Consider the following 27,122-nt stretch of genomic DNA (forward strand, 5'->3'; position numbering starts at 1 on the left):
AAAAAAAAAAGTTATGTCTTTCCCCAGTGGCTCTTTCCTTTGCTAGAAGAGGGAGGAAAAGTAATGCTCCTCTGGCTGTTCTCCCTTCTGCCTTATCTCTTAAAATAAAATGTTCTTTCAGTTCAATCTTAAATTTACTAGTGTCAAACTGTCATTTTAATCAGAACTTTAGTTTTTCTCTTTTCTTTCTTAACCTTCATCCTTCCAGGGCTAAATCTGAATTATATATCTTAGAATGGGAATGTTCTTCTGATGTTTATCTCCAGAAGTCCTTGAGGAGCCTCCCAGGTTATTCATGTGTTCACTGTTGAAATATTCAACTGCAAAATCAAATACTAACCTTCGTCCAGGTCTGCTGCTAAGGTGCCAAGGAAGAGCATCACTACTACAGCTCAGAGTTTTACTGTGGAGCATTTTGGTTTCAAACATCTGCTGTGCAGCAACTAGAGCTTCTACCTTCATACATTCAACACCTCTGCTGCCATATAGAGTAGAGTTGTACCACGATTACTGCTTGTACACAAATCATTCCCACTGCGTGGTAGTTAGTGGTTAGAGGTAGCTGCTTGAAATCATGTGCTGCTTGAATGTCATGCGGATTTACTCAAAGAGGAAAGCAAGATTATTTTGCAGTTACTCTGTTTATGGGGATGTGATACATAAGTGCATTCCTTTCACTCCTGTTTCCTGCCTCTCTCAAGACATGTATGTTCTTGTGCTGGAAAGGTAACTGAAGTTTTAGTTGTACTTTAATATGCAGAGCAGGAACATGGGCGTAGCAGAAGTGTCCTCTTCAATACCCATGTATCACAAGTATGTTCATACTCAAGACGTGCATGCAGACAGTAAATAGCAGAGAACTTCAGTTAGAAAATAATACGTGTTTTTCTGATTTGAATGGGTTTTAAATTGTTTGGGCTTGTTTTTTTCTGGAAGGTTTTTTGATGTATTATTAAAAGTGTAATACTGAGTGGCTTCAAGGCCATAACTATTTAATGAATTCAATGGAAAAGCAAGGAAGGCACTATTATGCTATATATTCAAGGAGACATATCATTGTTCTCAAATCATATTTCAGATCTCTGTTGGTCAATTCATTTAGGCTTACTGACTTTAAACTTCTGTGTAGAAAAGAAATCATTTTTGCGGGATGGATCACTTATCTATATGACAACAACTTGTTTATTCTATATAAATTAAACTTATACTCAATTAAAAAAAATATTTTACAGAAATTGTTTTCTCTGGGAGCTGGAGACCGACAACTGATACAGACTCCTCTACATGATAGCCTTCCAGTTACAGGCACCAGTGTGGCTCTTCTCTTTCAGCAACTGGGTATGTCTAGGTCTGCTTTGAAAAAAAATTTCTTTTTTTAAATTACAGAATGAAGTATTTTCTGTTCTCATTCACTTCAAATTATGTGCCAAAAAAGCTACACGGTAAATATTAATTTCTTTTGGATGAAAGAATGACTAATAGTACTTTTATCCCTAATCAGACATTAATATAACCATTTTGAACATCCTGCTTGTGGTAAGTTATCTCCAATATTATCTAGCATCTCTAAGTGTACTGTGAGCAGAAGTGCATCTGTTTAATTACAAAAACATTTATATAAAAAGATTGCCTGCCCTTTGGGTACTGTATAAACTCCAAACTAAACCAAGGAGGATAAAAATAAAACTAATGTAATTGAAAAGGTTAGTAGAAAAGATACCATGTACTGATATTGGTAACTATGTGGAATTCATATTATTCTGTTGTTACCTGTTATTCCCTGTCTTTCAAGAAGATGATCTAGCACAATCCTCATCAAATGCTTACTTGTACGTTACAATTCCAACGTCGTGTCGCTGTTACCTGGGTACCTCAATACTCGTCTTGTGTCTCTCGTTACATTCTAACACTCTGTTAGTATTCTTTCCATTGCCACAAACTTGTAGCAGAGGAGGACTGGAAATATGAGTAGACTGTTTTAAATAAATTCACATTTATTCTCAGTTTTCATGTAATCTTATGAATAGTTAAAGGCAGTGAGTCCGGAAGGATGTGATAGAACTTATTAGCTCATCCCTGTGAAAAAGTTTGTTTTTCTGAGATAAGGCCTAATCCTTTCCTCTGGACATCATAGTTGAGCTTGTCAGAAGTTTTTTGTGCTTTTTGTAATTATATTCACACTTGTTCTGTTTCTCTTGTTCCATTTAAACAGGAGCCTAATGCATATTTTTCTCTACCAACCTGGGCAAAAATATTCTACTTCTGTCGTCCAGTGTGGTGTTGGATAGTTACTTTAATGACTGCTATTATCCCATCAAATGCTTGTCTTTAGGACACAAATATTGACTAGGCTGTTTGTCAAGTAACGTCATGTTCAGTTATTTCTCTTCTGGTACAAGTCACTTAATCCTATTGAAATTATTAATAGAAAATTGAAGAGTAGCTAGAAAAATATTTGTGAACTGTATAAATCACGTTTTTAAAAATAGCTCTTTCTTTGAAGAAGATGGGCAGCAAGACAAAATTTACCGCTATGAATAGATACAAAAGTAATTTCAACATTTATTTTGAGAAATATTGTGCAATAGTGGTCTCATCATGCTTGTTCTGCTTGGCAGGATAATATTGTGCAGCGGATGACCCTCCCTGTATTACCAAGTTTGCAGCATATCTGGAAATAGACCTTATTTTCACTTAGGCGTTAAACTACAGTTGGGAAAAACATTCCCAAAGGTTTTTAGCTTAATAATAAGGAACAGAAGTGTTTGACATTTTAAATCATACATTCTTTTTCTATTTAAAAGAAATTAATATAGGGCAATAATGTGACAAAAGCCAGGCCTGTAGCTGGATCACTACACCTAAAGATGATTTCATCAACAAGAATTAGCTGGAAAAACAGTAATAATGAAGTTACTTTTGCAGATGATCTGTGGTAGCTAGAAGACTTTCAGTACTCTCCTATTTCTCATTGTCTGTTGGTAAGATTGTAGGTATCTACAAAAGCTTCAAAACACAGTAACCTTCTTCAGGCTCAAAGGAGATTTTGGTTATACTTCTCTTCTCTCTTGCTTTATTAACAATACAATCCTGACTTTCTGCCTTCAGCTCTTTTCTTTTCTCCAAACTGCAGCCCTACTGGCTTTCTCCATTCTGCTGGCAGTATGGTTGTTCAGCACTGCCATATTCAGTTGTTTGTGCCTGAGACATACAACTCCATCTCCCCAACAGGCAGTTTTTTCCAAAGAACCTAAGACACAAAATTATATTGGGGACCTGAGCAGCAAAACAAGAACCTAAGATTTAACCAGCACTTGTAATTTTTGCATGTTTCAAGGACTGGTAGCATGAATTGCTCTGCTAAGATGAGCAGAACAATTTTGAAAATTTCTTTTCCTGAAGAATTAATGTTTCTCCCTACTTTCCAAACACTTAAATGAAAACAGAAGAGTTTTCCTTCCTTTCCTTCTTGTTTAGTCTCTTATCGGGGCTGTTTTCCTACCCCCTTATTTCCTCTGTTGCATTTCATTTGTCTGTGCTGGTTTTCCTCCTCATATCTTTAATTCACAACTCAAGAATTTTCCGTAGAACCCAGACTGACTTTCAGTGTTACAAAGAAAGTAATTTTTTAAGTGGCAAATATGAAACTTTGTTGTAAATTCTACTTTGAATCTTCCTGATGAAGACAAAAGGTAAGGGTGCTTTTGAATTCAGGACTGGATAGAATAGAGATTAAATAGATGGAACAGGATGAAGATGAATGGTAATGCTAGGTTGAGATAGGTTGCTTGGCAAGCTTGGTTTTCATTTGTTCAAGCTATTACGTAACATATAAAAGTTTTAAATATCATTATCCTTGAGCCTTTTTACATATCTTAAAATATTTTTAATCTAGAAATTGTGCATATACCATTAGGCAGTATATGAAGCCTCTAAAACAAGTACTTTATAAGTAATGTTTGAAGACTGCAGTGTCATTAAATATCAGTAATTCCAGATGTCAGAAGTGATTGGTTGATTAAACTTCTAAAGACTGTTACAGTTGCACAAAATATAAATACTGGGGTTGATGTGTATGATGGCAGACTTGGTAAACAGAGTTACTAGAAGCAGTTTAAAATGCTCCACTGCAGTATAAGTATTACTGGTAACATGTATTTTTTTTATTATGGCTATTCAATTCCAAAATTCAACAGTGTGACTTGAGACTGAGAAGTTCAGAGTATTTTCTGTCCTTTCTCCCTGGTTGGATGTTCCTACCTTTCTTTTGTACCAGAGCAGATACCTCTCTGATACCACAGAGAGCTACCTAAAATTAATTAACACTAAGCAGGCAATAGAAGTGAAATATTTTCCACATGTTTCCATGGTGGGACACTAACAGTGATGATTTTTATTGGTTTAAACAGTCATGGAACCAAAACCCATTACTGTTATACAGCGATAGATCCTTTCATAACAAAATGATGGGATCATTTATTAACTATCATACCTGTCTATAATTTTTTTAAGTGAACTATCAAATTGTCCAGAAGTAAATAAATACTGAATTTTCTAATTTTTCAGTCATTTGGTTTCTTATAAATTAATGAAGAATGATCAAGGGGTTTTAATACTTTTGTTTTGGTAATGAATATATTAAAACTGGTTTATGTGTTCAAAAATTTGTTGGGGGGGAAGATCTTACTTAATTACCACAACATTATTTTAATTATTTTTTAATGAAGGTATGCTGCTCCATCTATGTTTGGAAGTAGGTATTTGTATGTGTGGAGGGAGTTTAAAATGACAGACTTGTACTTAACAATTTTGGTTAACTCATTAAAACTCACATTTCTTTAAATGGTTCTCTGGTTGTGCCAATAACATTGAGCATACATTTCGCTCTCAGAAGACTTGAAATCTCTGCTTGGGCTGATAGTTCAGCAAAACTTGGTTCTTATACATTTTTCCTTTGAAAGCTGATGTCAGGGCCCTGAGTGCATCAACAGCCCCCTGAACCTTGCAGGGTTGAGCTGCCTCTGCTCAAGGTCAGCATTGATGTAGCACAGCTGTGCAACCTTGGTTCAGACTGTTGAGGAAAGAGCTGTGAGAAAGATGCGAGAAGGAGGGGCCTGTTGGCCTCTTCGCTTGGATGCTGTGCTTAAGCTCAGGCCATGCCCTTGGTCCTTGCCTGAGCCATGTTGCAGTGATGCTTGTATCTGGCAGCATACTTCTCTGACCCAGATCCTTACCCATGGACTGGATAGCCTGGCTTGATCTCAGGTCTTCTTCATGACTATGAACTTCCCTGGTGATCACTGTTACTGACCTGGCTACCATCACTGGACCTGATCCTGACCCTTCCTGGCTTGACTTCAGACCTTCCTCATCACTGTGGGCTTGTCGGGCTATCTTGACTTCTGGCTGAACCTAGCTGCTGTCAGCAGACCTATCCAACTTACCTTTCTCTGCCTACTGTGGGACTCCATCACTTGTTGGTGAGGGTACTGCCCCTTCCTGCCTTGTTTCCATACTTGGTGCCTGCCTTGCCTTCAGTTATGGAGCAGTGTGCCATTGCTTAAAAAGTGTAGCTTCCTTTAGAAAACATAAATCACAAAATAACCCAAAATCTGAAAAGACTATTTAAAGTAGTAATATCATTGCTCATAATGGCTTTTAAAGGCTGCTTTTGGAACAGTGTTAGGTTTTTCTGCTGTATTTTATCCTTTTATTTTGCTCCATATAGTAAACCATATATGTGACCGTTTGCTACTTTTTACATCAATATTGTTCAAAGAGAGGAGTTCCTGGGTACACCTGCTTAAGCCACAGAAAATGGTGAGCATCAAGAACAGCCTAAGGTAAAAACATCATGAATCAATTAAGGCTGTAAGCTGAAAGATTATTTCAAACCATAGGAGGAGAAAAATTCTGAAATGTCTTCTGTTGTGAGTAGTAATGACATGTGGTATCACTACATTTAATGTGAAGCTTGATCAATTTGGGATTGTCTGATATAGTCTGGATGGCAAAAGGCTGCACCCTTTCACTGTTCAGAGACCCTTCAGTCCCATATTTCTAAATCCAGGATTTATTAAAATACCCAGAATTTTGCTTTTGACTACTTTTTTTGACACTTTGAGGAATGTTTTCTGTAATGTAATAGTTTCTTGTTATTTTAATTCTGGTTTAGGGGAGATATAATGTTCAGCCTCTCATGTAGTGTACTTTATGCCAACAGATTACTATATTGAATTACTTTATAAATGGAAAAAGACATTCCTGATAAATATATATTTGTATTTGTATGGCTGGAAAACGTTATGAAAGGTTCAGTCAGCATGTGAGCTGGCTTCAACTTGTTGACTAAAAAATCCTAGTGTCTTCAACATAGAGCAAGAATTGTTTATATTTTAATAGTTCACTATGATTAGGAATAATGTAAGGGCAGCTGAGTAATGAGAGATTGAATCGGTACAGCATATGAAGTGGCCAAATGCAGCATTTTCAGTACAGTAATACCTATAACTGGGAGATGCACTAAGCGTTGATGTGGTGCCCTTTCCACATCTCATCTTTGTTATGAGACTTCAGTGACAGGGACCAGAACTTTTTTTACCTCTGTCAGGTTGTTTACAAGCTTCTTACCCAATGCACTCAATTTCTTTTCTTTCTATGAGATGTTCTGTGTCGTGTGATGGGAACATATATACCCTTTGTTGGAATTTAGCAGCATGTATGATTAAATTAAATTAAGAGAGTTTTACTGAAGTATATAATCAAGAAACTTCTAATCAGTCTTTGATCTTAATAAATTGTGGGCTCTCCAGCCTATGGAACCTGGCACCGCATGTTGCATGAGTGGATGCTGCTGGCTTATGTTGTAGTTTCAGTTTAAATCCCAATGGCCAGTGAGCTGTGGTTGGCTCTGTAACCCAGCAAAAGAGAATTTGGCATTCAAGCTTTCCAAGTAGATTTGTGTAGTCTGTCAAAGAACAAATAGATTACCAAGGGATTTGATGTGGCATTTCGTGTTAATGGGCCCTTACTGCTGCAACAGCAGAACAAAAAGACAGTATTCTTTTAGCTGCTGTTGGAAATAAAGGAATATTGTGATAGTGAATTTTGTACAGAGACTCTTCTGCACTCCCAAGTAACTGCACTTTGTGGATACTCACTGAGACTTCATTTCTGCAGCGGCATAAACTGCCAGGCAGCCGATCCCATTTGTAAATGTGTTTCCAGTTGCACAGTCCTGCCCCATCTCCTGCGCTGAAGTGGTGCTTGGCTCACACATGCTGAGCTATTTTATCTCACCAAGTTAACAGAAAATATTTGGAGGGTGGAAGGAGGGAAAGTCACATCTGTTTTCTGTCAACAGTCTCAGGTTGTGGTTTGATACTGTGGTTAAATCAGTCTAATAGCCAAGTGGTGCCATGAGAACAGATTCATCCCTCTCACTTTGGACTCTTGGGAGCTTTAATGCAGGTGTAAAGAAAGCAGCAGCAGCAGCGTGTTGGTGGGGTAAGACCATCCCTTTCCATAACAGCCATTAGAGCAGTTTACAGTCAAGTAATGTCAGATTATTCCTTCAGTACATGCTGCTCAGTTTTTTACATTTGTTTGGCATATGTGGATGCACTGAGCTCTGTCATTACCAGTATAATGCTGGTGCTGTGATGCCAACCATCAGTACACAGGATTCTGAAATGTGTTGGGAGACACTGACCAATATTTCTCATAGTGTTCACAGTTTTGCAGAACAACAAAGTACATGGAACAAGATGCTTGCTTACTTTTTATCCAGTCCTAAGAAAATGTAAACTCCAAAAAGCAAATGTCTGATAAATAAACAAACAAATTTAGAAAAGGCAGAAGAGGCTACCTCTGCTGTAGAAAATACCGAAACAGATCCAACTCAGAACAGATTACTTTCCTACTTTTGCTTTACAAATGTCTGTGGTTTTATGCTCCATGAATATCAATCCACAGCAGCTGAAGGTAGCTCTAACAGAGTATTCTGGTCAGCCACTTCTGTTCATGTTGTCTTTGCACTTGTTTGATTCCATTAATATAATGCTTCAGTAGTTGTGTCCCTTGAGAAAGACTTTGTAGTCTTCGGACAGGAAACAGGTATGTTTGCATTTTCTTACATATCCTTGACCATTTTTCCTGTGTACAGTTCAAGAATGACAATACTCTTCTTAGATATTTTCTTTCTAAGGATCATAACGGTATTACTCTTGGTCTGCATTGTTTTGTTAAAGGACATTTTTCAGCTTTAAATGAATCCAGTCAAATTATGAGTATCCATTTGCTCCATCAGGATTTAATTTGCAGTATTTCTACTAAGAATATTTTACAATCCATTCTCTATTTTAGAGAACATTCTCTATTGTGCCTGTTGGCTTTATTCTTAGCTATGAGTGAAATATTTGCTTTTAAAATTTTATGTAAATAAATAAGCAGTGTATTTATCTGGAATTAGGCATTGTAGTTTGATTCAAATCACTTGAGACTGGCTGTTTTATATATAGCTACAAAGATGAAAAAAATATCCATCATCAAGGTAGGAAGTCATTAAGTGTTTTTATATGCTTCTTGTGTTGCTGAAAGTGAAATGTACCGATTTCCTACCTTTAGCATATGCCTTTGTAATGAAATTATGGTTTCCATGTTGTGCCTTTGAGTAAATGAAGATTAAGGTTTCAAGATTAGGATCTAAGATATGCTGGTATCTGTAAGTGGGCATCACCATACCAGATTACTGATGCTACCTAGGTAACATGGCTAAGTCCCGTAAAAAGGCTGTCATTAACAGATAAAAGTTGTTCAGACTCCAGTCCAAGACAGTTCTCCAATTATAGAGATTGGCAGTGAGGGAATAAATACAGTAATTGCATTTTGATTTGCCACTTCCCTATAAGATAACATACTTTGCTAATTAGCATATATGCAGAATAATTTCCAATAGTCTCTCAGTCTGTTGGCAAACTTGTGCTCAAAGGCTCAAGAAATCCAGAGGGCTTCCGCTACTCCTTTAAGTAGGTCTGCAGGGGGATTTAATGAAATTGATAATAATGAAGTGATATCAACATGCAAATGGCAGACATCACCATGTGCCTTCCTAAGTAGATCATATACTGTGCTTAATCCCTGTTTCCTTATGCCTGTGTAATTTTGGGTTTGGATGACAACCATCTGCTTGACTCAGTGTTGACAGAACGCAATTGATATTGTTAGACTTTGGGGGAGCAATAGTGGTAGGAATATTTATCCATCAGCTGAAGAGATCTTATATATATATATATATATATATGTTTTCACAGACTCTTTGATATGCTGTTTATTGATTAATTGGCTTTTATGGCATTTATATCAGAATCTTTCTATACGGTCCTCCTGTTCCTTATCTCTTCTCTACCTCTTCCCACCCTCCTCAAGGGCTAGTTTGTAGCGACGCCTTGGTTGTGCCCTGCTTCTTACAAGGAATCTGCAACGTTCATGGTTCAGATACTGAATTGCTTTCAGTTCCAAAATCAAAAGTTTATCTCTAAAAATGTGTTTTGATTTCAGTACTGCATTTTGATTTCATGTTTGCTTCTGTGTGCTCAGACTCCCTCAAAGAATCAAACATTTCATTAATAAAGTGTTCATACTAATTTCTGAGCCTGAGGCTTACTCTTTCTCTTCCTCTTTAGTCTGACAAAGATCAAATAAGTTAATCTCTTGGGGCACTTGTCTGACTCATGTTCTCTGTTACCCAGCCAGAAAGTAGGATAAATTAACCCTCACGAATCTGTCTGCTGGCACAACTAGACTGCTCCCCATTTGTGAGCAAGTTTGGCTATGATTTAATCATGTAGTGTGCAGTGCAATCCTACTCTGATAACAGAACTGCATACTTTTCTAAATGAGAATTGATCCCAAACTGAGTGACACAGCTATTTTTTGGGTTTGTTTTAACTGTGTGTAGTTGATTGGAGATACTGTGTAATTTTTAGATTGATGAATGCAATTTGGCAAGGATTAACTGTGTATTGAGTACAATTGTTGCTTCTTATTTATTGGTTAAGCTTGTATTTTATTCATTAGCAGTGCTATGCAGCTACATCTAAAAATAAAAAAGGAAAAGAGTTTTGTTTTTCTCTTTTTTTCCCTGTTATCTTTAGAGCTTGATACTGCCTGGCACAGAACTTGTACTATGCACTCTCCAGTGGCCTTTCAGAAAGGCTTTTCAGTCTTTGTTGACCCGTTTCCTGGATTAGTCTGGCTAAGTTATGGATTATTTTGTCTATTAAGCTTTTTCTTGTGTCCAGTAATTCAAGAATGGCATATTGGCATAATAATGTATTCAACTAGTCCAGTTTCCAAATCTCATGTTTATAACTCTTTACGAAAGTCTGAAGAAGTTGGTGATAATATTTTGATGTCGTGCAATATAGAGGACAATTAATAATTTGTGGAGTATGCTTTGTGTTGTGTTTTTTTTAATCATGCTTAAATAAGTACTTAAATTCTAGAACAACAGGAAGCAGGCAGAGTGATACATTTGTTGATGTAGGATGTCAGATAATTTAGTACAAATTACAGATTCTTTAAATACTTGAAAACAGTGAAGGTCAGGAAGCCTCCATTCAAAATTTTCCAGCGTATGTATAATATTTTGCAGGATGTCTGTCTGTCTGTAGACTGCAAAAGGGTAATCTGTAAAAATCAACTTGTTTGTTGTTTTTCATGTTGTCTATTTATGCCCTGACAAATTAGCATCGGATGTAATGTGGAGTCTGAAGACCAGTGTACGGTTCAAGGTTACAGACAGATACAATTGTGTCTTGTAGCATGAGGAAACTGGGCTCAGGCTGTTATTCAGAACTGTTTGTTTTCAGTAAACAACATGCAGGGCTTGAAACAACACCTTGGTGGCTCAGTCAAATAATGTAGTCAATGGTTTAAATGTTTAAAAAAGGAAAGTAATCAAAAGTCTTACTATTTATAAATTGTTTAATTCTACCAGCTGAAAATTATCTTCACAGTCATGATTTTGCTCTTATTCCTGAAAATATATATTCCAAGGTATGTGTGGAGCAGTAATTTTGTATTGAGTTAGTGGCTATCATCTTGAAAACAAGATTATTCTAGATTAGAAGTCTATATTGTGCACTTGTATTTATTTATTTTATATTCTTCTGTATTGTATACAGAGTATTGAAAGAACAAAAAGAAGCTGTCTGGGCTGTAGAAGTTTTTCAGTCAGTGGCAGTGGTTAGCCTGGTTCCACTGTCCAAGTGCATTTCCAAATTGAGTAGCCTGTTTTCAAGAAGTTGGTCAATATTGGTGATTATCTTCTCAATGGAACAGCACTTCTACTGTGGAAAAAACCCAACCCAACCAAAAAACAAACAAACAAAAAAAAAAAAACCCCAATAACAACTTTTAGGTGTAAAATTAGTATTTCTTAGGCTGTGAAGCTTTCATTCAGAAACAAAAAGGGTAAGAGCTAGTGAAGTTCTGACTTTAAACTGTCTTTTGTGAAAGATACCTAAAGAAATGACCTTGATTATTTCCTGGTTTTTTGTTTGTCTGTTTTGCATTCTGTTGTTATTTCTTGTAAGTTATTTATACATTTTTATATGAATTCTGATTACAGCTGACAAGTCAAATGCTCCCATTTTGTTATATTCATTTGTATTGTAGGTACCTTGCAGAAATGAAAGTAATTTTGTTTTCAAATGCAAGCACACAGGATTCCTAGTCTCTTTTTTTCTGTTTCTGCTGAAATGTGGCCAGTTTTGGTGAGGTGACTTCCAGAACACAGAAAAGTTCAGCATGAAGTTACGAACATCTATAAAGTTACGCCAGTTACTGTAGGTACCCACTGCCTGTTTCCCACCCAGGTTTCTTGTAGGTGTTTGGACTTTGCCCAGATGTGCAGGCAGGGCGTACAGGAGATGTGCATCCTGCACTTGGGTCTCTGCTGCTCTACTGAGGTGTTTCTTTGTGCAGGGATTTTAGCCAACGATAAGGTTGCATGGCAGTAATGTACATAGTTCACAGCTGCTTTTAACAGCTTTTTCCAAGGACTTGCTAACTTGGACATGTGACAGGGATTGCCAAACTGGAGAAACAATGCTTCTTATCCTTTTTGATATGTGAGCAGTTGACAAATGAGCTTTCCTTGCCCCTACCAGCCTGTCTCCTTGCTTTGGTGATGGCTTTCACTTGTCCCTGTTCAAACTTGCAGAGAAGGTTGGATCTTTCCCAGTGTCCTTACCATTTTTTTCCTACTATTCCTTACTAAGACCTGCTCTGTTCAAACTTGCAGAGAAGGTTGGGTCTTTCCCAGTGTCCTTTTTTTTCCTACTATTCCTTACTAAGACCTGCTGATTTATGAGAGGTGTCTTTAGATGCTTTCAATTTTGGTCACTTCCATAAGTTCTGGAAATAAAGCAGTGCTTTTGTCTAACTCAGCAAAGCTGTGGCTATATCTCGTGCATTCTTATCACAGCAAACATTGCAATTTCATCTTCCATTGCCAGTTAAAATGTAGCAAATGTCTGAGAGACTAACTAGTGGAATGTAATTAAAACCTGTTTGCAGTAGATATTCTTCTTCGTGGCATCAAGTTTATACATGGGAGATATTTGCTAAAAATACTCATCTTAAATATCAAATTATATTGGTGCTGATTAAACTACAGTGGAAAATGCCTTTTTGGAGTACAAACTGAAACTTTTATCTGCAGCCACTAATATGCAGGAAAACCAGGCTGATTTCCCTAGTGAAACTATGAAACAGCCTCACAAACTGTATCATCACTTCTTTTTATTGCAGTAAGTGTTGCCTTTTGAATATAGTCACTTTGTCCTCCACTAAAACCTTGGGAGGAAGGTAGAACTTGTGGACTCCAGGCTTACCATAGTTGAGTTCAGGTGACAAGCCTGTTGTTGTTGTTCTTCCTTCCTCCCCAAGTTTTACAGAAATGAGGACCTTTTTTTTTCTGGTTACCAACATACTCTATTAGGCAGAAAAGCTGAACTTCAGTGGAACTTCAGTACTGAGTTTTGACCTGTCTTCTAATATAGTATACATTAACTTGGGTTCTTAAAAGACTATCAAGAAAAATCAGGAAGAAAAAAAAATATTACACTGACTAGACATCCAGAATTTCTTTCAATAATTTTTAGTCATGAATATTTTGATCACAAGAGCGTTTTTGGTTTTTTGTTTTTGTTTTCTTTAGAGCATTTAGTTGTACCAAATATTGTGAATATTTTTTAATATATTTTCCTCAGCAATACCTGCCAGAACTTTATAGGTTTATAGAGGGTTTTTTGAGAATTTTTGTATCTGATTATAGGAAAAAAGTGTCAGATGTTTAAAACAATATATTCATCAGTGTCTTAATGAGGTATTTGGTGTGGAATGAAATGGTATAAAAAACCCACTCAGCTTGAAAACAAAAACTTAATTTAAAACAAAAAGTATACTCCAAAACCATCTTTAAAATCTTCTGGGAAAGGAACAAGGGCAGCTTTGCAAAAAAAGGGCAGTTCAAGTTTTTATTTCATATAGATATTTTTTTAAACAGGCAACAGTTTCTACTTTGTGTTGGAATACTTACATACCCTTGTACGTACATACATAAGAAAGGATGCTATTTCAGTTTAGCTTCTAACCATTCACTGATGAGTGCTATTTCATTCACATGAGAAAACTAGTTGGTTTTTTTCCTTTAACACTGTCCTTACATTGAGGATTACAAAGCAGTTTGTTTTATACTAGCACAATATTAATTATGCCACTGAAAACAATAGAAAATATTTGCAACAGTAACTCACTCAGTGTTATAAACAAAGCCCTCTGTCCTTGAGTCCTCTCAAGTCTCTGCCTTTGATTTCATGAGTCTGTCCTTAGCAGAATGGAGTTTGAAAGCACAAGCTATTATATTATTGTTTGACTTGTTCATCCTAAGAATTAAGTCTTTCTCTGAACAACCCTCCCCAAATCCTTGTCCATTTGTATTTATGAACCAAGCTCCACTCCAGTAAAGCAAATTTTTGTACAACAGCATAGGAAAAAAAAAATTGTCAAAACATGTAATAAAAATTACTTAAGCAAAACAAAGTGTTATCATATGAATATAGTGGCTCTCAGTAGTCACACTTCTTATTGGGAAGATTATTGCAAGATAAGCAGTAGCTTTGTAAAGGTAATACAGGCTGTCTTACTGATAACACAGGCTATGTCCTCAGGGAAACATCATACATTCCAGCATATTTCAGGAAATTTCATAAATTTCAGCATATCTCACATATCTCAGACATGTCTGTTTCTCAGGATGGGACTTTGTTTTAAAGGAAATGTATTTTTGGTTTTCCCTGAAAGCACATGGCTTTGTCTCCTAGGTACATTATATTGTCTTAAAAAAAACCCCATCATCTTACTCTTGTGTCTTACCCTAAATCTAGTGAGGCTTGTTTAAACAGCCAGCCCTTCTTTAATGTATCCTTCTAATGACATGTACGTTCTTACTGCCATTTTTACCTTGTGACTCCTAGAATGCTCTCCATGGATAAAGTATAAATGTATTTACGAGGAAGTCTTTGTCATTTACTTTTGAGCTCGGCAGTATGATTTTTTTTTCCCCCCATGGAGATACACAAAGGTTTACAAGTTAAGCCTGGATTAGTGACCAGAATTGAATTCTAGATACACAGAAGTCTATGCAGAAGATACACATAATACTGTTTGATGTCATTATAAAGCATTGCTGGGATTTGTGCTGAGAAGAATTCATTTAAAGTGTTATTGGAAGGGACATATAATACAATATATTTGAAATGTAGAAATACATTTGTAACAACTTGAAAAATAGAAAGGAAGCTACACTAGTTAAATAAAAGGTAGAAGAACTTGGATTTGGCAATTTATGCATTTATCATATGCTTTTTGAAAATTTCTCCAGAAAATGGTATGTTTTAATGTAATTTTGATTCTTCTTTTGGCACATGGTTACAGATTTTTTTTTTTATTTTTTTTTTTTTTTTAAGGAATCCAAAATGTTCTCAGCTTATTCTGTGCCGTGCTTACAGAAAATAAGGTTCTCTTTCACTCTGCAAGTTTTCAGAGGCTCAGTGATGCCTGTAGGGCTCTGGAGTCTTTGATGTTTCCCCTCAAATATAGGTGAGTTGAGTTTTGATTCTTTGAACTCTTTGACTGATTTTATAACTTAGATTACATTGTCCTTAACAAAAGGAGTTGTGCTATGTTTGTTCAAATAAACAAAGGTTTTCATGATCATATATAAAAGTCCTAGTCTGTACACATCATTAATAAATATCTGAGTGCATCATGACAGTGGAAATAAAGGAGAAACATCTTATCTACAAATACAATAGAAACCCTACCTACGACATCATTTACATGGTAAAACTTGACAGTAATGATCCATGAGTAGTAAAATGCATGGAAAAGGTATGGGGGAGACTAATAACAGCCTGGCAGAAAGTAAGAGGAGGTGCATGACAGGAGAACAAGAGATTAGGGCCATAAACCAAAAGAGTCCCCTCTTTTGAGGGAGGTTTCTGACTGGATGCAGGGCAAGTGTGTTTTATTATGAAGATAACTAAGGAGTGGAACAGGGAGCCTGTGGGGCTTCCATTCTTGTAGGTTTTCAGGACCCAACTGGACAGAGCCCAGGGCAACTTGATCTGGATTCAGTCTTGACTCTGCTTTGAGCAAAAGGTTGAACTAAATAATCTCCTGAGGCCCTTTACCACCCAAAAGATTCTCTGATTCTAAGATAACATCTACATTAGCTTGTATCACAGTTTTAAGTCACTGACAAATGTCCACCAGAGAATGGATTTACACGAACAAAATGATTCTCTCTGAAAAGCCACATCTGAATCCAGCTTTTTGAAATGGAAAAGTTAATGTCAAGCTATTTGGGTTTTTTAGGAAGAAAACATCTAATTCTAACTCAATCTGTTTTAAAAGGTGCTTGTATTTTAGTTGCACATTTTTATTTAAAATATTTCAGAGATAGGCTTCATTTTATTCTACAATAAGAAGGAAAAAAATGGAAAGTGAGTTTTGGAATATGTTTGTTACTGCTAAAATAGTAATGAGCATAAATTTTTAATACATAAATTAGGCGTTGAAACGCATTGATCAATTTAGACACAGATTTTCATGATGAAAACAATGATTTTTTTTAAATTGTCAAATCAAGTAAACAAGATCTGAAATATAGAATTCTATACGTAATGTTTAGTTGTCATTTCACTATCAAAGCAAAAAATTGAATTTTAAGATTTCTTATTAATGATATTTTAGAAAAGGCTGAATTGTAAGTGTCTGGCCAAAAACTAGCTATCTTTTTAAAATGAAAGTATTATGCATAACTTGAGTGTCCCTAGTTTACTAAAAGTTGAGGATAAATGTCTGTATAACATAAATGTTACAAATATAAATAGTCTTTTCTTCTTTTGCAAAATACACTTGTTTACAATAAATTGTAGACACTCTAGTATAATAATTTCTGGAGTTTCCATGACTGATGTTCTTTTGACAGCATGGTACTTTATAAAGTGGATAAAAATGGATACTTGCATCTTTTGTATTTTTAAAATACGAGTATTTATTTCAGATGTAACAGGAAGATTTTTTTTTTCTTTTAAAGAAAAACACTGCCCTATGTGAAGGGATAGTTGAGAGCTTTTATCTTATTTATTCTTTTCACAGTTATCCCTATATTCCAATTCTTCCTGCACAGCTATTGGAAGTTCTCAGCTCACCAACACCCTTCATAATTGGCGTACATTCTGTCTTTCGTAATGACATTCATGAGCTTGTAAGTATGTGTACGCAGCATATTCATAGTCACAATGTCAGTTGTGATGTTTAGTTGCAGGTATTTTCCATGCTTCAGAGATGTTTATGTGAACAATACATATACATTTAAAATAATAATGTAGAAGGCAAGGCAAAGCAAGACAATCAGAAGGAGAAAAAAGAAAAAGCATCAATTATGTTGTAAATACATTGAGATTATAAAGTAGAGGAGAAAACCAATTTGTTTCTAGTGCAGGATGAAAGGAATGGATTCATTTCCAGCTTTCTTATGAGTTTGAAAAATTCACAATTTTCAAATGTATCCTCGATTATTTTATTTTATCCTTACTTTTTAAGCACGTGCTTGGAGAAACAGAAACAGGTTTACAGAGGTACTTAGAAACGTGTAATTTTACTTACAGTTGTCTTCACTATGTCCTTTTGCAAACAACCTATTACAAACAACCTAAACAACAGATCACTGAACATGGACCTGAAACATCTAGAAACAGAAGTAACTTTTGAAAGTTTGGCCTAATTTCACTTTGGTTTACATTCATTTTTCACAGCTAGATTCAGTAATATGAAGTATTTGGAGTATTTCCTTTATCAAAAGCAAATACAGTCTGTACATTAAAGTTTATACTGTTTTAATTTGTTTATTTTAACTTATGTGCAGATCATGAAATTTCAACTTTTGCATTTTTAAATTATGTTCACAGTATACACTACTGATAATATTTTTGTTGGTTCCTTACAGTTAGATGTAATCATAGCAGACCTGGATGGAGGCACAATTAAAATTCCTGAATGTATTCATCTTTCTCAGCTGCCAGAGCCACTGCTACATCAGACTCAAATGGCGCTTTCTCTAGTATGTTTTGATACAAACCCCATTTTCTATCCTCTCACCTATTTTTAAAGAATGAGAAATGAATTTCGGTATTAAATCACTTTCAAACACACTGGAAATGTGAGACTTAAAACTAAGATTCCTGCCAACATTCCTGTTTTTAGAAGAATTTATCATCTGAAGTTAGAGTTATCATTAGTAATTTACTACTAAAATGTTTTTTCACTGTTCAAGAGGAAGTTAGTGGTTTTTCCTTCCTAATAATCTTTTTTTTTAATAAGAGTGCAACCTCGGTGTTTGAGCAGCATTGTTGCTATTCATTTTAGCTTTTTTTCTGTTTTCGTAAATTAATTTCAACTGTACATATTGTCTTGAAGTTTAAGAAGTGAATAACCAATTAGTTTATTTGCATGATGCCCCTATATCAATATTCAAGAATTATTGATTATGGAATCACCAAAAAAAGTAGTTCCATTTGTCTTTTTACTGTCATTGTCCTAAATTAGAAAACACCTTATTTGGAGGCTTCTGAACAAACCTTCCTATCTTAAAGAGAAGAATTTTCTCTTAGTTAATCTGTTTCAGATGAATCAACTGTAAAATCCCTAACTATATTGATTAGCTTCATTGACTGTAATAGGAGTTTTTGATAACTAGCTCACTTATAGAACCCTGAAGCTGAGAAATTAATCTCACCCTTATTTCCATACAATATTAATAATTTAACTCAGTCTATTATTTGGGGTACTTAATATCAGTGAATATCAATTTGAGAAAGAAGAAAAAAATAATTTGTCCTTTCCTCAGCAAAATGAGGGAAAAAAATTTTGTTTAAAAAAATTCTCTAGGTTTTGCATCCTGATTTGGAAACAGCAGATTATGCATTCCCTCCCCCACGAACAGCTTTATCACACTCAAAAATGCTGGTAAGATTTCTGTGTTATGTCTGACTTTCTTAAGTAGAAAACTGTTGAAATTTTAGACTAACTTTCTTTTAAGAATTTCTGCTTCATGTTTCCTTTTCCATATCCCTATCGTTACAATAATAATGACAATTCTTATTCACTGTATATTTGGACATATTGGGAAAGTTGTTGTATGGTTTTTAACGTTAGATTTGGCTTTAATGAACCTCAACCTGAATGAAACAATATGTAATTGTCTATATTAAAAAAGTCTGTCGAAAGATTTCTACTAAAATCTAGTTAATTTAGATTAAAATTAGTTGTGAAGCCATGATAACTTAACACCTTGGTAAAGCTGCTGTTTTTAGCTTGTAGGAGTGTCTAGAATTGAACATGAGTTTGTAGTCCAAACTAAAATCCAAAAACCAATTCAATTTAAGAACACACTTCGGGTTTTTTGTGTAGGTGTATTCAAAAACATAAAACTGAAGTGGTACATTATATTTGTTGTTCTTGTTTCTTGCTTTAAGATTGTGTATTTTTTATTGCTGAAGACAAAATGTCATCCAGATTTTATTTAAACTAATTGCAAAATTCATCTAAGATCTCACTTTCAATGAAGTTATAAATTAATATAATTTTGTATCAAAATAAGAATTGTTAAATCTGAAAGAAATGACCATGTTTTCAAGTAGTCTGAAAAGTCAGGCTACAAATGTACCTGTTAAAATCCTAGAGAGCAGTCTCTCTGGAAACAGAGGAAGTGAGAATATCTCTCAGGAAAATGAGCCCTAAAAATAGAATAACACTGATCATAATGAGAGAAGAATAAAAAAGCCATCTAGAAACATATTCCAGTTGGACAGATATATAAAATCTTGTATGTACCTAAACTTATTTCTTTAAAAAAGTCATTGCAAGCTTTAACTTGTTTGTATTTGCTTGTTGATTAGCTGATCAGCTGTTTATCTGACTCATCTAATATACTTTGCTGCTCGTAACTTTTAAATTTAGAGTTTATATTAAAAGTCCTTTGAGACACCATAAAACCTGAGGTCATAAAACGATTTTTAGGACCTTAGGTTTTAGACTTGGCAGCAGTCTGAGTGGGTGGCACGGGATTTGATCAGCCTTTAATTTCATCTGGGCCAGCTGAAGATGTCACTGCCCCAAGTCTGCCCCCAACTGTTCACATCATTTCCATTAACCCGTAGATATTTATGTAAGCACTCCCTTACTCATTTAAGTCAAAATAAACCAGGACTTTAAAGATCTACTATTTTAAACTTTTTAATCTTAACTCTGGCTTATTTTGGCTGCAGTGGATTGGCAAGTGAAGACATGAGTTGGAAGAGTCCTAGGCAAGTAGCTGAGCAAACGTAGAGCAGTCTCCTCAGCTGGCAGAGCCACAGCAGATGCCGGTGGTGATGCCTGTGGTGCTCTGAGCCTGGTTTCCCCAGCAGCAGCAGCAGCAACAACACCAGCTTAGGCCCCTGTGGTTCCCTGCCACCCCTGCCCACTCCATTGGCACTACTTGTGTAGTGCTGCACAGCCACATTTATTTTAGGGAATAAATCCAAGCTAAAATACCCTCTTTCCTTTATTTAGCATCAGTTTTCTCTCATGGCAGTTCCTTCATGTGGTTCACCACATGACCACCCCAACAGTTACACTTGTATTGCCCAGAGGCTGTTGTGCAGGCATAGAAAAGAGCAGTAGGAGTAGGAGGAATATCTACTTGAATCTATCATTGCCATCTGAGGACAGGCCAGTGGAGCTGTAGTCTCATGTAACTTCATGTGTTACTTCAGTAACACGTGTAACTTCAGTATCTCCACTTCTATGCTACACTGCTGCGTTTGATGAATTTGTAGGCATTTCTCAGATAGCTTTATACAAAGTGTGGAAAAGTTTAGAAAATGAAAATGTTTTGACAGCATATTCAATTACTGCTTACAGGATAAAGAAGTGCGAGCAATCTTCCTTAGGCTATTTGCACAGCTTTTCCAAGGATATCGGTCATGTCTTCAGCTGATCAGAATTCATGCTGAACCAGTCATCCATTTCCATAAGGTAAAAGAGAAGCAGTTATATATAATTATGTAGTATTTGTTTGTGTCACGTTATTCTCATGAGCTTGCCTTTTGAACAAGTGTTAAAAGTTTAAAAAAACAAAATAATCTATGTGTGATAAACATTATTTTGACATAGCATTGTATCAATGCATTTTAGTGAGACTAATTGCAGGGACAGTGATGAGATGTAAAACAAAGTTAACAATAAAATATAATACAAAGAAATATTTGAGGAATCACTAAGGAATTTTGAAAACATATGTATGTAATTTAGAAAACAATACATGAAAGTACTAGTTTTCTGTTATTGCCTGTGAGGTTTATAAAATGTGTGCATCATGCTTCCTGTTACATCGCTCCTGAATTTAGGTATAAAGATACTAGGGTATATAAAAGATTGAATTAGAAAGTACCACATATTACTATAAGCTGGTGAAAATGTTTAACTGCTAGTACATAAATAGTTGGTTGCAGATTTGATACTGGTAAAATACATGCATTTTTTCTGTCTTTATTGCAGACAGCCTTCCTGGGGCAGCGAGGCTTAATTGAGAATGACTTTCTGACCAAAGTTCTCAATGGAATGGCATTTGCTGGTTTTGTGTCAGAGAGGGGTCCTCCTTTCAGAGCCTGTGATCTTTTTGATGAGGTGAAAACTGTTTCCCAAGGAAATAAAAATGTACCTGTATTTCAGCATGTGAAAAACTACTGAAATGCTTCTGAATCCTCACTGTTGTATTATATAAAGTTTATACTCAACTTCTCAATTGTCATTTTCTACTAAGCATATATTTCTAGCTTACTTCCATGAAATTATGCCCTGCTCATATGTATGGAGTTAAACCGTTGTGTAAATCATAGTAATGCTGTTCCTATTGTCAGGTTTGGAACTTCATAATGCATCACATGTGCCAGTACAGAATTATTTTGAGTAATTTAATTATATTCTTAGAAACATCAAAAAAGTAATTGAGAAATTAAATTAAATACATACCCAACAATATAAAGTGAGACAAACATTTTTTTCTTTTAAGAAGTGATGCCATATTTTTACTGTGCTGGCTTTTATTTGAATGTAAAGTACAAATAGAGTTTGGTATTAACTCTGCATAGTATTAGAATATATGAGAAATAAGGATTGTGGTATTAGAAATGTTAAAGGAATGTTTTGGGTATTTAGGATGTTCTGTGTCAGATAGGACTGTAAAATCTGGTAACAGAAGCTCTGTAAGAAAATGAAAATGTCTCATGTTCCAGAGCAACGTTACATTGCACATTTTTCAATATTCAGTTTTGTTTGCTCAGTTTCAATTTAAGATTAACATTTCGTGACTTAAATAGGAAAGAAATTAGTTTTATTTGAATTAACATTTGTATTCTTTTTGTTTCTTTGTTTTAAAGTTGGTAGCCTTTGAAGTCGAAAGAATTAAAGCTGAAGAAGGTAATCCACCAAAAATGATAAAACATGTTAGAGAACTTGCAGAACAGCTCTTCAAAAATGTAAGTTTACTGTGCCTGCTGCACTTCAAGAGTTGAGATAGTAACATTGAAAATTCTTATTTCTGAGATTCATCTGATACCTGAAAATGGAAATGACTGCTTGTGGTAGTCATCATCTACATTATGACAAAAGACTTTGGAACTTTAAACTCACTGCGTGGCATATTTTGACATCTTGCTCCACAGTTTAAATAGTCATCAAACTGTAGCTGTGACAGTCTGCATACATATGAGAAACAAGGTTGTTAGGGAGAGATGTTTGTATTAGTCTAGCTGGTAAAAGTGGAAATCCAGACAAGTTTTTGGCATATACTGTTTCAGGAGTTGAAGACATTAGGCCTACATTCATGATGGCATATACAGCTGAGATTAGGTTTGTGGTGGACAAGATATAAGTAACTCTTTCTGTGTCTTTCTTCTGGATCACTCTTCTCCATGAAATGGAATGTGGAATGATTATGCTCCCTTTCAGGCTTTTTCTGTTATATGTCATCTGTTAGCCCCTGCTGAGATTGTGTTCCCTTTCCCTGCCTTGCTTCTTCTGGCATCTCGTGCTCTCATCCTCCTAGCTAGATTTTTTTTGCATGTTTCATTAAACTTTCCTCTTCAGAGAATTTGTATGGCTAAGTAGCTGGTTTGTTTTGCCTGATGTTTCGCAAGTTGATGCATTTGATCTCCTTGTTGCCTTTTGCTCCTGTAAACGAAAGTATCGAGCTGTTTACAAGTTTTATTGCAAGTTAATTGTGCTTGTACAACAGAAACCAAATTGATTGAGTAGCTCTCTTTGGCAGTGATACATAGCTCATAATAAGGAGCAGCGTAGACTCAAATTGGATAATGGTAAATTCAAACGTGATTACTGTTAACTCCTGGTATATGAATGAAGAAATGAAAATACCCTGTTTTATTTGATTGATCATTATACTCCTCAAGATGCGAGATGTGATCCTGTGAGGTGGTAGAATGCTCATGGAACATGTAGGTCTCACCTGTATTTTGGAAAGAGTACAACCTGAAGCCAGAAAAAATACCAAACAGGAAAGATTATCAACCATTTGAGGAAAGAAAATTAAAAGAAGTGGTGAATTTTCATATCTTGCTCTCTTCAGGATATCCTTCTGGCAAGTGTGTTTTAAACAAGCTGAAATCAGTGTAGAGGTAGTTGAATGAAACTTAGTGGTTTGTGATGTACATGGTCTTTCCAGTTGCTGAACACCAGAGGCAAAAGCTGCATGTCCAAATATAGGAATGCATATTGCACTGATTATGCATCTGGTATTGACAAACGCCAACACAGCTTACATACCTAGAGCAAAGTTTCAAATATCCCACATTCAGTCACATCTCTGTTGTATGGTACAGGGCATATTTTGCTAATGTCTTCAGTATTGCAGTACTACATGATAATATCGAGATCTAGATCAATATGATAATTACATAATAGCAGATGCAGCAATTATTTTGATAAAACAAGTAAGTCAGTGTTCTGAAACGTGAAACTGATTTTAAAATTTTTTTTAATTCTGAAGACCTCTGCAAGAAAACCCAAAAGCAAGGATAAAAGCTTTCTTTGGAGCTGCTTATTACTTTTTCTTTTAAAGAAAAAGAAAACAAAGACCATAGAAGAGTGAGTGAAAAATCATGTAGTCAAACATTTGTTTTCGCAGTGCAAATTCTGATAGTTTTGCAACAATAGAAGTCTCTTGTATCCTTTGAGAATACACCGAAATCTGATTTGACAGTTTCTTTTTAATTTCCTTGTAGTTTAGGCCCATCATTTATTCTCTTTGATCACCTATACTAACTTTTTTCATTTTTTTTTTTAGTGCAAACAGTGAGCTGTGTGACATATTTTTATGGGACATACAGAAGATAGAAAGTTGGTCCCTAATGAGGGACGGCCATAGTTTGATACAGCATGGTACAAAAATGAATTTTCACTTCATAGTCTTGATCAAGATGAGAATATTTCTCAGAACTCAGTGGAGAGATTGTATGTTTTAATATTCTTCAACCCTCTCTCTGATGAAAAGGTTGATTGTCAAACTAATTTCTATTCAAGTCCTAAATATTAATTAAGCTGCATAAAATCAACCTAAATTAAGCAGTGATTTTCTTTTGCTCTCTTTCTTTATGAATTTTGCATGTTGACAAATAATTTTATAAAAGCCTTTAACAAAGTTGGAAGTATTACAGATAATGAATCAAGGATGATATGAATATGAAACATGATATTAGTCAGCTGCATTAGATACTTGGCTTCTTAATCTTTTAGATATGACAGATACACAAAACAGCAGTAAAATTGGTTGAGACAGATGGTAACACTACGTAACACATTTGTGTATAACTTTTTGCTTCTGACCTGCAGGAGAATCCCAATCCCCACATAGCATTCCAGAAAGTGCCACGGCCCACGGAGGGCTCCCACCTGCGGGTTCACATCCTCCCTTTCCCCCGGATCAATGAGTGCCGGGTGCAGGAGCTCCTCCAGGAAGGCCTCGCAAGGAGTCAGGGTGCCCCCCCTGCCACCCGGGGGGACAAGAAGTGCGTCGTTCCAGCAGGTCCCCCTGTTGGTATGTTCAGTTGTTCCCCAAATTACCTATTTGTCATCCTATCTCTTATGTTGAATATATAATTTGCATGACTGCGATGTCTTGCTCTCAATTTCACGTTGATACAGTATTTTTAGCAATCATAGTAACACTTAGCACGCCTGTTTGGCTTTGCAATTTTAAAAGCCCTTTTGCATCAGCCTTTTCTAAGAAGTCAAACATCCAGAGTGTGAGTGGTATAATTACTAACAACAAAAAAGGATTTGAATGAGTTAGACTGAACTATTACATTAGATATTGTCTGCTCATCTAGGTCTGATGAATATCACTGTAGGTTACTTGTAGGAATGGCTGAACCAAGCTTTGAACTGTTAGGGTTTCTACTTTGACACTAGTAGAAGACATGTAAATTACTGGAAAAAGGCAAGGAGCAAACATAGCATCTGTCTCAAAATAAATATACCTATATATAAATATAAAGAACAAATGTAGACGCTGTAGACCTGTCAGTTTCATTTTAATACCAGAAAAATTCTGTTAGCCGCAGTCATATTAATCAGCGTGAGCAATGGCTTAAACAAGTATGTTTGGTAAATTTGCAGGACGCACAAAGGTGGTAGAGCTTGCAAAACTTTTAAAGGATGGCATTAGAATTCAAGTCAATCTTGAAAAATTAGAGACCTAGTTTCTGTTGAATTTTGTCCTTCTCTACTGTTTCTCTTCAAATAAGGTATTGCACTTGCATAGGCATGATCAGATGACTATGCAGCAGTTCTTCAGAAATTAATTTGGGGATTATCATGATCCTAGGGCAAACATGACCCAACTGTATCAAGCTATTGCAAAAAAGACAAACATCTCTACTTGGATGTATAAACAGGAGTACAGTCAGTGAACCCCATGGAGAAATCCTTTCGTTGTACTCAGTAAGACCTCAGCTGGACTGTTTGTATCCATTTTTGGACACTGGAAGACTGTCTCTGCTTTTGGTTCTGTTGGAGGGAGTCCAGAAAAAGCAACAAGAATGACCAGTGGTCTGGAGAATGTGACCTACAAGGAAAGATGGAGAGCTGTTTAGACTGAAAAATAGAAGACTGAGGGAACACATAGTAGCAGCATTCAATTATAAGATGCTGTTAAAAAAAGGGAAAAATCTGTAGTGATAAGAAAAAATGGGTTTAATTGCAGCACAAAAGTAAAGTTATTTGTCAGAAAAAAACTTGGTTACATGAGGATTGTGAGGGAGTTGAATGGATTTCTTGTGAAGCCATGGAGTCTCTGTTATTGGAGAACTTTGGGAACATATTAGACAAACATGAGAAATAACGTAAATACAGTTGATCCTCTCTAGGGACAGCAGGATGAACTAGATGGCCTCTGAGGCGCCTTCCAGCCCTGTTTCTCTTTGAGTTTATGTAAGAAGATAAACTCTATTCACCTGCCTTTGCTGTTGGCTGTTTTATTGCATCTGTTACAGAAAATTTAGAGTATGTGCTTGTGTTCTGTTGTCTTTCTTTAAAAGGCTAGATGCAAGAGAAGGTTTTCTTTTTTAATAATTTAATTTTTATGTCGAGTCCTGTGTGTCAGAATCCCTGAATATTAGGAGCTTATTATTATCTAAAAGAAGAGCATATTCTGCATTTATATTCTATTTACTTGATAATAAAGAGAAAAACAGAACGTTAGTTCTTCCATTCTGAACTTTCTTGAAAATTCAGAATAAAACATTGCATTAAGGAAAAAATCTTTAGATCTCAGCAAATTGGAATCTAGATAAGAGAACAGGTTTGTCAGGTTTATTCCATGTCACAGAATTCTTGGCATGGCCAATGAATTCTTTAGGGAAAAATAGTTATCTTCTGCTACAAAATATGTAAGACTATATAGTTCACTGCAGAACACACACATATATATTAATTGATTTGTATTTATTCATATATTTCATTAGTATGTTAGAGGATGGAATCTCTTTGTGCTTGTATGAGACAAATAGAACAAGTAGTAAAGAGAATGAACTGCTCTAGTTAAAATTCAGAGCACTCTCTCCTTCAGATACTATAGGAAAACTAAAGATTTATCTTCTGTTCCCATCTGTATATGCCTTCTAATGGTATTTGCTTAACAGAATAAAATGGAAGGCACGTTATTTTTTCTATTTAAAAAAAATAACTTTCTGGTAGTCTTTGTGGCTCTTACAGAAGACATTTCATAGATGTATATTCTTTTTCTTTGTTAGTTTCCATAATGGAAAAAGGAAGCACAGTTTTCAACAGCGCACAAAGGCTGGAAGTTGTTAGAAACTGCATCTCGTTTATTTTTGAAAACAAATTTTTGGAGACTGAAAAGGTAATAAAATGAAATTTTAACTTTCCCAGATAAGCCTCTCTTCTGTTAATGAGCAAATGGAGACTGA

The 27,122-nt window shown here is 35.5% G+C and overlaps 1 protein-coding gene across 1 annotated transcript in view; it reads left to right on the forward strand.

Moving 5' to 3' along the window:
• LOC104524009 (myotubularin-related protein 13) overlaps window positions 1-27,122 on the forward strand; it is a gene marked incomplete at its 3' end in the record, with an annotated part of 112,609 nt that overhangs the window by 62,603 nt on the left and 22,884 nt on the right. Inside the window, exons 6-15 of the mRNA XM_010166755.2 lie at window positions 1,233-1,338; window positions 15,036-15,168; window positions 16,732-16,840; window positions 17,582-17,695; window positions 18,523-18,600; window positions 20,539-20,652; window positions 21,175-21,303; window positions 22,056-22,154; window positions 24,526-24,730; window positions 26,946-27,055. Of these exons, the coding sequence (XP_010165057.2) occupies window positions 1,233-1,338; window positions 15,036-15,168; window positions 16,732-16,840; window positions 17,582-17,695; window positions 18,523-18,600; window positions 20,539-20,652; window positions 21,175-21,303; window positions 22,056-22,154; window positions 24,526-24,730; window positions 26,946-27,055 (1,197 nt within the window). The remainder of the gene's footprint in view (window positions 1-1,232; window positions 1,339-15,035; window positions 15,169-16,731; window positions 16,841-17,581; window positions 17,696-18,522; window positions 18,601-20,538; window positions 20,653-21,174; window positions 21,304-22,055; window positions 22,155-24,525; window positions 24,731-26,945; window positions 27,056-27,122) is intronic.

The sequence above is a fragment of the Antrostomus carolinensis genome, unplaced genomic scaffold (assembly GCF_000700745.2).
Source record: "Antrostomus carolinensis isolate BGI_N321 unplaced genomic scaffold, ASM70074v2 scaffold13244, whole genome shotgun sequence".
NCBI classification, from domain to species: domain Eukaryota; kingdom Metazoa; phylum Chordata; class Aves; order Caprimulgiformes; family Caprimulgidae; genus Antrostomus; species Antrostomus carolinensis.